Here is a 14375-nt window from a genome sequence, read left to right on the forward strand (position 1 = left end):
CAGTTCCAGTCTTACAAAGCATCTACGGCTTAGCCAACTGCTCTTTTCTGAAGAACAGAAAGAACCCTACACATACGACCCCCTGCAGCACCAATGCAACCCAAAACACTGCATCCCCAAGCCCATCCAAACTCAGCGCGAGATTCGGGAACACAGCGCCAGGCCCTAGCCGATCCGGTGCAGATGCCCGCGCCGCCATCGTCGCCACAGACCCCACGACCTGCGCCGCGGTAAGTGTAAACACGACGTGGAACCGCGTCATAGTCTGGAGCAGAATCATGCCGAAGCCAACGCCCTGCAGCGCATCCAGCACGCCGAGCCACAGCCACAGCGCACGGCCGACGAGCGCGCCGACAGCCGGTGTGCCCGCCCACGGAATGAACGACCCCATGCCGGACGTCCCCCAGAGCATCTGCGCCCAGCGTGGGGCGCCGAGACCGATGGCAAATATGGGCAAGATCCAGGAGTGTTCGATGGAGAGGCGCTGAAAGACGGTGAAGACGGCGATCCAGACGAGCACGAAGAAGACGACGACGAGAATTGCGATGCCCCACGCGGGTACAAGGTTGCTCGTCCAGAGATACCGCCAGTTGCGCCCGTACGGCGCGGAGAGGAAGTAGTTTTGGATGATGACAACGACGAAGAACCAGAGGATGATTTTGCGGCGGCGCAGTGCGGAGTAGAAGCTGGGCACGCTGCCGGGGGAGCTGCGGTAGAAGTCGGGGAGTCCGAGGAAGAGGGAGATGCCGATTGCGCCGAGGAGAAAGGCCACGGGTGTGGTGACGGCGGTGATATAGGGGCTGGTGGCGAAGCCCGTGGGGTTCTGCCCCGAGGAGCTCAACGCGGAGAGATGCGAGCCCCAGTACCAGAGGACTGTGACGTAGATTTGCTGTGTGCCTTGGACAACGCAGGCGCGGAACACCCAAGTGTGCGTTGCGGTGCCGCCTTCGGAGCCGAAGTTCAGGGCGAAGAAGAGAGAGCCAGAGCCAGAGGCAAGGGCGTACAGGCCGGTTGCGACGTTTTGTATCCAGCCTCGGGCCGAGATAGAAGAACCGTATGGGGCCATCCCGAGGATTAAGAAGGCAAGAGCGTAGCAGATGAAGGGAAGTGCGATGACACAGCGAGACTGCAAGGTGCGGAATAGCGTCCACCACACGATCGAGCCTGCTAGGTAGATGCTGGCGACAGCGTAGAGTTTGCTGGCAGTCTGACCGATCTCTCCGGAAAGCAGGGTGACCTGGTAGCTGTTTGCAGAAAGAATCTGACCCAGAGCAAGCAGGAAAGAATACACAGGCCAGTCGCGGATCTTGTACTGCATGATCCTCTTCATGCCCTTTGTTGGTGTGTGGTCGGTACCGAGCTCGAACTCGTCTTCGACAACGATGCCCATCTGGACCGATGCGCTCGAACCACTGCTACTGCTGCTGTTGCTCCCATGGTCTTCTTTCTCGACCTTCGTAAGCTTGTTGTGCGATCGCTTCACGCCAAGCTTAGCGTCGTGGAGGCGTGAAAACCAGTTCTTCTCGGATCTGACGATGAACTCTTCGATACACAGCTCGTTGGTCGATGTGTGCCCATTAAGCCCACCAAGAAGGCGATCGAACTGCTTCGCGTAGACACCTTGGGAGTCGGTGAAGAAGGGCTCGACGTTCTGCATCCGGTAGTTCTTCTCTTCTCCGACTACGGTCTGCAGGCTGAGAACCGACGGCGAAGGGTGAGATCTGAAGCCCTGCGCGGAGGACGACGCGACAGACCTGGGGCTGTCCGGATCACCATGCGGTTCGATCAGATCAACCGGATCACTTCTCGACGGCTGAGAGACGTTTGAGTCCTGAGAGTTCTGACGAGACATGTTACGGGAGACAGCTGCGCGACCAATGTCCCTCCTCAAGTCACCGCCCGCGAAGTAGTTTTCATTTTCCGCCGCAGTGGCACTCGGGATCGGGAACAGGGGGTAGCCATTCGAGTTATTAGCAGGATGGATCTCTGCAAGGGACGCTAGCGAGTCGTTTGATCCTGATGCATTCGGACCATATCGTCGAGTGACTGCGGGACTGGGGGCGGGCAAAGCTGGGATAGATTCGATATCAAGCTCTTCGCGGATTGGACTTGTCGCCCGACTGTTGACACGGCTCGCAGCGCGGCTGGGCCTGCGACTAGAAGGCCGAGTGTTCGCAGGAGTGGTAAAGGTCGATCCCGGCGCCGAAGGCAGCGGCGAAGAGATGGCAGGCGTGCTTGCACCAGACCTTTTGGAAGCACGCGCGTTGGTTACGTGCGAATGCGTTCTGATCGACCCGGACTGCAATAGCTCGAGCCCTTCGAGCCATTGAGCGACTGGGAATCGCTGCAGAGACGAACGCGCCCTCATAGTCGCACGAACTTCCTTAGGAGAGGCCATTGCCGCTTTGATTGTCTTTTGAAATTGGTGGACAAGGTGCTTGGTCGCGACTGATTCGACCGTAAACCACCAGCCAGGCATAGTTCCAAGACCACCCACGCGAGAGCCAACACCGAGCGCACCCTTGCGACCAAACTCCACCGCGACCAAGCCGAAAGGTTCGTCACGCGATGGAATCAACGCGAACTCTGCACCGCTGAAGATACAGGGCGGAAGAACAGTGAACTCGGGTTTGGAGCATACCCGCTCTGGATACAGCTCCATGAGACGCTGCAGCTTGGCAGCCGCAAACCTCCCGTAGAGATCAATGACCGGCCCAACACAGATGAGCTGTGCTTTGGCATTCTTTTCCATGATGGAAGGAAATACATCCGCGATGAGATCAATGCCTTTCTGCTGGGACCAACGCCCGACGAAAACGAAGAGCTCAGCATTAGGATCGACTTGTAGACCAGCCCACTCCTGCGCCTGTGCCCGAAGCATACCGCGCTGTGTTTCACCATCGTTGTCAATGGCGATAGAGTCTGGCAGCTTGTCATCTTTGTTCCAAGGCGCAGTATCCGTAGGGTCGGGGTTGGGCAACGATCCGATCTTGGTCAAGCCCCAGAAGATGGGGTACCTTGCGAACGATCGCTTGCCGTACTTCTTTGACACACCGACAGCGCCGAACCCGCGTTGGTGGATCCGGAGATAGCTTGCACCTGCGTGCAGCATGTTGAAGACTTCGCCGAACTGGACGTACTTGTGTACAATCTCCTTGCTGAGATTGAAGGTTCTGCAGATCTCATCGAGATCTTTGGGGCGCTTGATGGACCACAACCCCTGGAATTCGGCATTATGAAGCGATAGACAGCATGGAGGTGCGGCGTCCGGCAGGAGATAGAGCGGTGCGAGCGTCCCGTGATAGTCGTTGATATGATACAGGTCTATTTCGGGGAATCGCTTGATCGCTTCGGCGATGCACTGATTCCAGGCCGAGTAGTAGACTGCACTCTCAAGGTCATCCATGCGAGCTGGATATGGATCTGCTTTGGTCTGCGCGCGGAACACTGGTGCGTCCAGGAGGACGAACTTTATGTTTTGGAAATGGTGGTACTGAACGTTGATGCTGTACAGTTGACCAAGAATGGTAACTTGCATTGGCTCTGCGATCTCGTCCATTGGGTACTCGATACCGCCGACGCAAGGTACGACCCAGATGAGGTTCTGGTGATTTAGGTTCTTTCCCATCAGCGACGCCATAACACCCAATCCGCCAATCTTGATCTTGAGCGCCCAATCTTCGATTTCATACTCCATGGTTGCAATGAGGATCGTCTTTCGATGACCCTCGTTCTGGAGAGCAAACCCTTCATGGCGTAGGGGGTCCGACAGGGCCATGGGTTTCGGCTTCGGTGTCCATGGTTTCAAAGCGCCAATTTGTCTGTAGGCGCTCGAGAACGTTGGTAAGCCGGCCATGATGGTGGATCGCTTTTCAGACATGCCGCGCTGGTTGAACTTGACCTGATAGAAAAACTTCAGAAACAGCCAGATAGCAAACGTTCCGGAAACAAGGGGGATCAATATCAGGAGGAGGAAGATGACGATCTGTCTCCATGCGGAACCGACCGGCTCATATGTGTAGCGTAGATCTCCATCGTTCGCAATCAGCTTGACACCAACGTAAGGCATTCCTGGGTTGGTGATGTTGATAACGTTCTTCCCCAGACTGGTTGGAGGAAGCCAATCAAGAACACCGTCCTGATCAACGTCGCCAAACAGCTTTGACTTGTCTGGCTGACCATCAGGGTTGATGCCCCATGTGCTGAGGATGACGTCTGTTGGATACTCAGTCATCATATCGAAATACCACTGTCCGGTACCTGTATCCTTCATCTTGTCGGGTAAACCTGAATCAAAGCCATACAGGTTCCACTCTCCAGTGACATGCATCTGTGGCCAACGACGAGAAGTAGCAGATCCAACATCGCCGTGCATGACGTGTTCCATACTTCCCGCCATCTCGCTCCAGTAGCGAACCTCAATGTGCTCGCCTTCCCATGCCTGGTCCTTCGAGCCAGACCATGGCTGCGGTGAGATACTTGCGTTGACAGAAGTGTAGTCGCGCCAATCGCTCCACGTAACACCCCAAGTGAGAGTGTACTGCCATTTTTCTGCTCCAGTAGCTTTGTGAGTGACGGTGAGCGCTCCCGTTTCCTCATCGCGGTGGAGGAGCGACGAGGAGTAATTTGCAGTTGCAGGGAACACCATCGGGTTGTCAGGTCGACCAATGCGGAACATGAAATGGTCAACGGCTTGGGTATAGTGGTCGGTGCTTGCTGCAGAGATGTTGTTGAGTGTGTATACGTGGATGCCATCGTAGACATTCTCGAGTTCTCCAACCATCTTCCAAGCCGTACCGATCTGACCCACATACTGCTGCTCTCTCTGTACTGTCACATCGGAGCACACGACGCTGGAGGTGTTTAGACGCGCGATCTGCCCGGTTGAGGTTGTCGAGCGAATGGAAAAGTTTCGTGTTGCAGACTCGCAGTCCATCTCGCTTGAAAAATGCACTTCGATGGCAAGTGTTTGAGGTTCATCTTCACGTGCTTGAGATAGGAGGCGAGCGTCATGCCCCGGAACAACTCGAGTGATGGCCGGACGAGGTTCGGCAAACTTATCCTTCGGTACGAACAGCTTGTAGCTCCATGGTTGCATCTCGAGGCTACCCAGGCAACCGTTAGTCTCAGTAGAACCTTCAAGATTCAGTGTAGCCGCGGAAGTTCCAAGCGTGTACTCTTCGTACGGAAAGAACAAGCTCTTGACGGTAGTGCCTGCCGAAAATGGCGAGATGAGGCCCTCGGTAGCGTTCTGGCAGTTGAAAGTATAATTGACCGTCTTGTTGTCGTTCGAGTAAACGAACCATACGCCTTGGTTTCCCAGCTCACCCTTGTCCGAAAAGTCCTGCGCATCGGGAAATGCCCCGCGATAGACACTCCAGATTCCGGTGGGTGACGGCAAGCCCATACTGCCGTTGAGATAGATATTAACAGTCTGCTCTGACAAAGTCTCAAGATAAGCGCCGTCATTCAGCACGGCGTACTGGTCCCGGAGTTCATAATGGCGTTTGAGGATATTGCGCATGAAATGTGATGGGTCGCGGTGGTCAAGACTGACGGAATCATCTTTGCAGCCGTGGAGTGCTTTTTCGAATGGCATATCCACGTAGACCTCCGCACCCATCTTGTAGCAACCGTGAAGCTGCCAGGCACGCTGTGAAGCCATGGGAGTACGTCCAAAGATGTAGTCGCTCGCCTGATTCTCCAAGACGTATGATTCTTGCTCCTCACCCCAGAGTTGAAAAGGTGCGCCGGGCATTAATAGATTAGCAATGGTGAGCCCCAGAATGTGGCGTTGCGTGCCATTGACGAGAGCGGGCCATCGAAACACGTCCTGGTTGGTCATACCCCACAAGAACCGTGGGTCAAATGCACCAGTGTACGCATTGCCCATGTCGGTGTGCAGAAGGAGGTCATGCCAGAGCTTGACGAAGTCAACACCTTCCAGACCTATTGGACCATCCAAGCCAAGGAACCGAGTCATCGCACCATAAAACGGGTAATGGAACGCATCTCCATCCAAAGCAACAGATCCGAACTTCCGGAGGTAATTGTCATCGTCCCTAGGAGCGACGGCCGCAACTGCCTGTGTAAAGTTGTCGAAAGGCATGTCTGGCTGTTTCCCGCGCCCGATGATCAGGGAAGCATACGGAATCTTACTAACGACTTCGCCAACGATGAGAAAGTTATCCTTGCCATAGCGTTTTGCACATGCTCTTTGGTAGTCGGAAAATCGGGCGTGCACATCAACAGGCGTTTGTGCAGCTTTGTCCATCCTGAACCCATCCAAATCCAGCATAGCAATTTGCATGCAAGAAAAATGATTGATCTTGGCGAGAACATCTTCGCGCCATGTCCGAAGGCGGTCCTGGACACCTGCGAACTTGGCGAGCTGAGTTTCCCATACTGGAACTTCACCGACGCCCTTCATGTCGCCATACTAACTGATATCAGCTTTAACCAGAAGCAGAGGAATGTTGAGTCTAACCTGATCGAACTCGCTGTCCTTGCAAGGCCGCCCTATAGCATCCAATACAGTTTGGTTATTGAGAGGATACCCGTCCTCTCCCCACATACGCGGATAGTTGCAGGTCGTGTTGACATTGTTTCCGATCGCGAAGTCGTGGTACTGTCGAGTAGACTTGTAACGAACGTCGTACTCGTCCCACTTGAAAGGTGCGGTTACATTCTCGTTTCCAACCCATTGGAGTAGATCCCCCATGGTTCCGAGAGTGTTGTCCATTATCACGTACATTCCTCGGCTATGTATTTCTGAGATCAGAGCTCTCCAGTCTTCAATCTTTCCATGGTGGTGGTCGAGCAGCGTGAAATCGAGTGCTCCGAATCCATCGCTGCTCCATGGCATGTTGATGAACGGAGTTCCAGAGAAGTAGATAGCCTGTTCGAAGTCAGATAATGGTCCCTAGACATTAGAGGTATGTACCTTGATGCCCATTCCCTGTATATAGTCCTGATTTAAGGTGTTAGAACCGGGTTCCGATGTTTGTGGGTGTGTTACACTACAAGATTGTTCATCATCCCCTTGGTATCTCCACCGAATCGGAACTGATTGCTCGTCCAGTCATGCTCGAAACTGGTGCCATTTGCCAGATTATTTGTAGGGTCGCCGTCAACGTATCGATCCAGCGTGATACAATAGAAGGGAAAGCGCCAAGTTCTCGGCGAAGGATTGAATGTGTGATTATCCCATTCTCCCCAATAGTCCAACGGATCGATCGCGTTTTGGTTCAAATTTAGATTCCATCCCTCATGTTCAGGATCATAGCGGAGTCCGAGGCCAGGCAGAAGGAGACAAAACAGTGACAGAAGTTTGCGAGATGCAAACATTGCCGCTGATTCGGTACTCGATCTAAGTAGAATGGTGATGAAACGAGAGTAGAGAACGCGTCTGGTCCGGCAAAACGGTCTCCAACATGATTTTATGAGCTGTTGAAGACTACCGATGCACCCCATCGAAGCTTTCAGGTGCGTACATGGTGGGACATACCCTGCACCGCCGCGCGAATCGCTACGCTAGTTCTAATCTCGTTGCATCCGGAAGGGGAAACACAACCTTGCGGTTGAGACCAAGATATTAAAATGACCTCAAAGAGGCGGGAGACGGTGGAGTCCGGCCATTCGAGACACGGGCCGTCTTCCATACGTGACAGCGGGACTAATCGACTGACGTTTTCCCTCCACGCTGTTGTGGACCATGTGTTATCACCATCCTGTTCAGTTGAACGCCACCGACAACACCGTAGGTTAAACTCTGATGTGCAACCGAGCATATCCCAAGTTGACGGCTTCGAGACGTCCTAATCTGCAGGGGAGCATCCCAATCCTCAGCACGGAAGTTGAAAGCGAAGGCGTTGAGAAACTTGGCACGGCATGGAGAACTGGCAAGGATCCGAATTCTCTGTAAAGGTGGGTTAGTTCCAGATTTCCTCCGGCCAGGGACAAGGAGTAGGAGCAATTAAGCTTAACAAAGGCGTAAGTGTGGTACCGAAAGCTCGTCATTGTCGGTGGCCAGTCGGAATACAATATACGGCTTGGCTGTTGATCATGTATGTCGGTTAAATTTGCGGTCGTTCTCAGAGATTCCCATGTGGTTCCATGTCGGTGTCTAGGGTACCGATGTCCAAGAGCCGCAACTGGTTGTCTGTAATCTATCGCGCCGCTAGCCTCATCCAACATTTTCGGAACACCGAGCGCGGATATCCTCCCTTGCGGATATCCTCCCTTGCGGATCTCCCTCGCTGGTAGCGAGCCTTGTACGTGTGTTTAATCTACGCAAGTGAAGTATAACATGGAAAAATGTGCAGGCCGCCACTCTGGTTATCCTAATCAGGGGAGGTGGACCTAGAGTAGCACAAGAACGCTTCGCGCGCTGCGATCTTGCCGGTACGACCCGTCGCGGGCAGGGTGAGGGGCCGGGGCAACCACCAACAAGGGCCTGTCGACTGGACCCTGGGGTTATCTGACCGCCAAATGATCTTCGTCCCAAAATTGTTGAGAGATAGCCTTTGTGCATCAGCACAACCTTTGACAACGTCATCTGAAGGATCTTCAGGAGAATCGATTGTGTTCTAGTCGCGACTCCTTGTAAATATCTTCACTTGAACGTAACGAGATTTCTAAAAGGATCTCACCGAGGTGCAGAGATTGTAGATGACCGGTCGCACAGGAGCGCGGATAGACCAGTTACGTCGCGAGATAGGATTGCATAAAGCATCGCACGCGCATCAGTTAGTAGCAACATCCACAGTAGAGAAGTCCCTCCCGAAGCTTTTCGAAAACCGTGCTTAACAAAGGATAACGCTCACTAAAGAAAGAAGACATTGAAAATTAATGATGCACAGCCTGTGTCTCGAGGCCATCGCAATACCTATGCACCCATTCCGGAATGCTGTTCCCAATGTACATACAGAGTACAGGGTCAGCTTGCTTGTTGTACCCGCTTCGTGCGACAACAGACACTTTGCCTACCGTTAGTTGCGCTTGGATAGAGTCGCCTGGTTCTTTCGGTCGATTTCTGAGAAAGGTTAATAGTCGGTGAATGATGTCAATGTCCCACCACGACCTGGTCACGTCTTTAGATTTGAAATGGAGAATAGTCCACATCGCCCAACTTGACAGTTTCCGATTGTCATCGTAATTCCACACAGCGCCAGGGCCTGGAAGTGTGGGTACGCTCCACTTGTGACCGATTCGGCGAAATATGACGGTTGACTTACCATGCTGGACGTCGCTGCTAAGAAGTGGTGATATCCAACTTCTTTTGGCGCATAATACCACGCCAAGCCTATAACGGGTCTGCATTGGCCCAAATAAGGTAGCGGCTGAACAGGTGTCGCCCATTGTGCATAAAGAGAGCAAAAGTCGCTAGTTCTTGGAACCATATTAGCCTCGAAGAACATAGGCCGTTGCAACTGTACAGTCTGAGTCCAGAGTATAGCGTAACGCAATTGACATCGTGCAGAGGTGATCTGAGCAGGCTAATTGACCCTCATCGTAGTGCTAATCAAGTCCGAAGTCCATTAGGAGCCTGCTAAGGCACGAGCGCCAGTCGGTCGCGGGACTTGGCTTGAGTAAAAATCACTTGAGATGTTCCTGCGTGTCGGCGTCGTCCTTCTCTTCACATTCAAGCAACCCATTGTAGTGGATATGGCGGAGAGACTGCTAGCTTCATGGTAGGGCAAATCATCCGCTTCCCTGGCATATTCCATTTGAGGGGCATTGTATCGTGAAGGGCGAACTGCTCCCAAAATACTCAGCAATCTTTAAAAGAAGGCAGACTAGCTCTTTCAGTATAGGCAATTAAAATAAGTAGACTTTACGTACCCAGCGTGCTACAAAGCTATACAATATCCCTCAATTAACGCTCCGAGGACGCATAGGTGGTGCCCTACCTTAGGCAGCTACCAACGCACGAAACGAAAGCTACACCCTATATAGGAGCAGGCTATAGTAGAGTGGATCCTAGACCTTGACCAACGAGGATTTCCACCCCAGATTATTGACGTACGATGAATGGTAGACAATCTACTCGCTGCACCCAGCCAGATCACTCCTCCAGCTCCTGTGGGCCAGAACTGGGTATCACGCTTTGTCAAGACCCAGCCAGAGCTCCAGAAAAAGTGGGGCAGGAAGCTCCACAGTCAGCGTGCCCTATGTGAGGATCCTGTCAGGATCTCTGCCGGGTACAAGCTTATGGAGGAGACGCGCCAGAGGTATAGGATACAGGATGGAGATGCCTTTAACTTTAATGAGACTGGCTGCGGAGACGCCTCATGCTACTACCCAGCTTGAGCAGCAGGCACAACTTATACGGGATCACCTCCAGAGACAGTCTCAGAGTCTTACAAGCCGAGCTATCGCCTAGATTGTCAAGAGCTGTCAGGCTGCGATGAACTCAGCAACGATCCTAGCAGAGGAGAATAGGAGGCTACGGGCAGCCAACCATCGCCGTAGACAAAGGCAGGACAGGCGGAGACAGTATATTGCTACAAGAGGTGCTCTATAGGCTGAGCAAGGGCGTGCTCTAGCTACTGTAGCTCATCTAGCTCTTGCTGAGGGGTGCTGAGGGTGGACCTACTCCGGCGCGCCAGCGCGCACCACCCACGTGCAGCAAGTGCCATGAGCAAGGACATAAGCGAAATCAGTGTAGACAGCAATAAACTATCTCTGTACAAAATTCTATACAAGAATACTCTATTGTTGTTGAGATATCGGTGCTGAGGTGTCGCGCGTTCTGGTGGGGTGCGCCAATGAGTGAGTGTGCGCCAATGAGTGGTGTGCGCCAATGAGTGGTGGAACACGTTATGTCCACCACTCATCCGGACGCCCCACCAAAATCACGACGCGTCACTGCACAATAGCTCTACAACGCGATAGTTAAAAAAGCTGCAGATAGATTCATATGATAGCTACAATCTCCAGGTACATTGTCTTCGAGGATGGCCCTGTATATGGCAGTTGCTGCATGTTGGTGGTGCTCGTTGTCTGACTACCCGCTCCTCCTGCTCCACCTGCCGGGCCACCCTTTCAGCCTCTGCAGCAAGCAATTGACCTTCCTGAGCCTGTAGAGCACCTCCAGAGGTTATATACTGTCGGTGCCTATCCTACCTTTGTCTCCAGCGATAGTTAGCTGCCTAAAGCTTCTTATTCTCCTCTACTAAGATCGTCACTAAGTTCATCGCAGCCTGACAGCTCTTAACAATCTAGGCGATAGCTCGGCTTTTAAGACTCTGAGACTATTGCTGGAGGCGATCAGGTATAAGCCTAGTCTACTGCTCAAGCTGAGTAGCAGTATGAGGGGTCTCAGCTGTCCATGTAGCCTCAGCACCTACTACTGCCCCAAGTGGTGACGGCGTCCTAACCACTATAAGCGAGGATAGGACGCACTCAGGACAAGGAGGGACAAGTCCTGTCACTTAAAAGCTAGCCTTAATGTTCTGCTCTATAAAAATAGTCTCCCTAATACGTAGGTAGATCTGTAGGAAGTCTACCTTACTAATGTGGAAGATACCTTAGCGGGCAAGCTTAGTAACCTCATGCCCATACGCTGCCTTAAGTGGGGAGAAGCAGCTCACATTAAGAGGCTATAGGAGATGGCTCATATACGCAGGCATATATAGGGTGACTATCCTACATTCTACCCAGTAGGTATCGAACTCTGGGCTAGCATGGCTGCCATGACCGTCTAGGATGAGTAGCCGCTAGGTGCCTACTATACGAGGCTCTGTACGCCAGTTAAAGTGCTCTAGCCAGGCAAGCCCTAGCTGATCTATAGTCCAGCCATTATCGCTGACAGCGAGTACCTAACTGGCAGGTAGGCCCTTATACCAGCTAGCTTAGTGGAGCTTTCCAGATAGGATGATAAGTGGTGGGATAGGCCAGCCAGATGCGCAGATGCCTTCGATTATAGTGACCTAGTCTCAATTACCTAGCTGTACGTGTATAGCTCTACCCACAGTGTCTAAGCTAGTCACTACTTTAGACGTAGCAGCGACCCCCATCATAAACCCTATCTCATCAAAGTTGTAGGTATCCATCCTGTATGCTATACGCCTGGCGTGTCTCTTCCACAAGCTTGTACCAGGTAGAGATCGTGATAGGATCCTCGCAGAGGGCGCACTAGCTATGGAACTTCCTATTCTACTTGGTCTGTAGCTCTAGCTGGCTGTTAATAAAGCGGGATACCCAGTTCTTGCCTACAGATGGTGGAGGAGGGGTCTGGCCACGCGCAGCGAGTAGATTGTCTGCCATCCATCGTACATCAATGATTTGGGGCAGGAATCCTCATCGGTCAAGGTCTAGGATCCACTCTACTAGAGCCTGCTCCTCTATAGGGTGTAGCTTTCGTTTCTGCGCGTTGGCAGCAGCCTGAGGTAGAGTACCGTGAACGCGATCATGTAGCGTCGATCGAGGGATATTATAGAGCTGCTCAGCCTGTCGGTAGCTAGAAACCTGTTTATTCTGAATCGCCTGTATTGAAAGAGCTAGTCTGCCTTCCTTCTGGAATTGCTGAGTGATGTGGGTGGGTGGCATGGCGCGTTTTGTGGCGGACGTGTCGCGATTTTGGTGGGGCGTCCGGATGACTGGTGGAACACGTTGCAGGTAATTGCTGACTAACTGCGGTCATTCACGACCATTTGATCGGACACATGAGCCCATTCATAGAACAGCATTAGATCATTTATTCTGTTTCACTCTAGGCGCTTGAGATTGAGGTGCACTTTCTATCATTTTGAAGCTCGCTCAGAGAAGTCTTAGACGTGGCAAGTAGACTAAACCAACATCCATGCTCCTTGCTCTGACTTTCTTCAGTACCACAACTCCATGATCTCCATTCGGCTGTCCCGCATGCCTAAAAACCTCATGTTGCTTCAGGACGGCGGCTGTACCTTATGAGCACCTCGAACAACCTTTGCTGCTGGGGCGGTATATTCGTACAACGATTTCGGACATCCTGTCTGTCCACAGGCATAATTCATTGGCTCATGAGAACTTTTGCCGTACATCTCAGGCGCTATATGTTTACTTGCAGGAAGGCCCGATATGATAAACATGATGTTTCTTGGTGTTTGGCATGCACTTATATTCCGGGCAGGCGCATGCCTGAATATTATACTCATCCAAAACCTGGCTTGACGCTGCAAGAGCAACTTTTGACGGTATAGACATGTACTGGTTCTGAAACTCTGACGTGTAGACCAAACAGTTAGACTTACTGGCCGGAAGTCAAGATACTATCTTTAGCATCACAATGGCCGCAGGCAAACAAATTGTCCTCGTCACCGGTGAACGACTTCGGATAATCCAACCAGGTAGTACATACTAATGTAACCCAGGCGTCAATTCTGGTACTGGACTGGGTAAGCTACGTTGAAGCAAGACTGCTTCGATGTCATCTACTAAGCACTTGTTTGCTCAGAAACCGCATACTACCCCACAAAAACAGCCAACAACCATGTCATTATGGGAGTGCGAAACCTCGAGAAGAGCCAATCTCGTAAGCCTCAGAGCACACTGGGTCTGCTGGCCCTGCACGTGTCAGTGGATGAGAGTATTCACGCCGCAGCCAAAAATCTGGAAGCTACACTTGGTCGCCTTGATGTCCTAGTCAACAATGCTGGCAATCAAATCCAGCCCAGACTCCTAGCGCACGGGCAGCTTCGCGAGGCCTTCGAAATCAACATATACGGTACAGTCATCCTGACGCAGACCCTCATACCGCTAATTCTAGCGTCCCAGGGCAAGAACATTATCAACTTGTCATCAGAGCTAGGAAGTATCACTGAGGGCTCAGAATTTTGACTATTGCACCCACCAGAACCCATACACGGCTTATCACATGAGCAAGGCCGCCCTCAACACGTTCAGCGCGACAACTTACGACGCACCTCAAGGACCAAGGCGGCAAGGTTTGGAGCTTCTGTCCTGGTTTCGTCGTGACCAATCTGGTAGGGCAGAGAAAATACCGCGTTGCGATGGGTGCGCAGAGTTCGGAAACAAGCGTGCAGGCGGTCTTGGACATTGTGGAAGGCAAGAAGAACGTGGAGGCGGGCACATTCATTGGTCGTTACGATGTCCGAATTCCCTGGTGAGCACGGAGGGATAAATTTTTAGTTGTAGAGCACGTAATGAGAACATGAAAGAACAAAATACCTTTCCTACGTAAGCTTGCTTCTATCATCTTGAGGTGTCGACGTTAGCCGTTCCTGACCTCGGAATCGCTATGGCACTAGCGCTACCACGTATGCGTACCCAACAATTGGACAACTCCTTCCGTCCCAACCTGTATTGTACCGTATTGTAAGCACCTCTAAAACAAGGTATCTGTGTTGCAAATCTCTCAACTTCACTTCTGG

The 14375-nt window shown here is 52.2% G+C and overlaps 3 protein-coding genes across 3 annotated transcripts; 1 reads left to right on the forward strand and 2 right to left on the reverse strand.

The window, feature by feature from the left end:
* Nucleotides 1–22: 22 nt before the first annotated feature.
* Nucleotides 23–7347, reverse strand: CC84DRAFT_1149855 (putative alpha-1,3-glucan synthase; the record flags this gene model as incomplete). Its single annotated transcript, XM_018176684.1, has 4 exons — nt 23–6439; nt 6488–6922; nt 6944–6970; nt 7024–7347. The coding sequence occupies 4 exons, from the start codon at nt 7345–7347 to the stop codon at nt 23–25; spliced, it is 7203 nt and encodes a 2400-aa protein (XP_018034388.1).
* A 1355-nt stretch (nt 7348–8702) lies between these two features.
* CC84DRAFT_883500 (uncharacterized protein) lies at nt 8703–9449 on the reverse strand. The gene has a single exon (XM_018187774.1). It carries the CDS (start codon nt 9358–9360, stop codon nt 8848–8850), a length of 513 nt encoding a protein of 170 aa, XP_018034389.1. The 5' UTR covers nt 9361–9449; the 3' UTR covers nt 8703–8847.
* Nucleotides 9450–13482: 4033 nt separating this feature from the next.
* Nucleotides 13483–14123, forward strand: CC84DRAFT_1197554 (NAD(P)-binding protein; the record flags this gene model as incomplete). The annotated part of the gene is made up of 2 exons (XM_018181528.1): nt 13483–13795; nt 13888–14123. The coding sequence occupies 2 exons, from the start codon at nt 13483–13485 to the stop codon at nt 14109–14111; spliced, it is 537 nt and encodes a 178-aa protein (XP_018034390.1). The 3' UTR covers nt 14112–14123.
* Between the last annotated feature and the right edge of the window lie 252 nt (nt 14124–14375).

This window comes from Paraphaeosphaeria sporulosa (genome assembly GCF_001642045.1).
Source record: "Paraphaeosphaeria sporulosa strain AP3s5-JAC2a unplaced genomic scaffold CC84scaffold_7, whole genome shotgun sequence".
NCBI lineage: Eukaryota > Fungi > Ascomycota > Dothideomycetes > Pleosporales > Didymosphaeriaceae > Paraphaeosphaeria > Paraphaeosphaeria sporulosa.

Coding starts and splice junctions, on each gene's coding strand:
- CC84DRAFT_883500 (XM_018187774.1), bottom strand. CDS start 9,360: ATGGGCGACACCTGTTCAGCCGCTACCTTATTTGGGCCAATGCAGACC.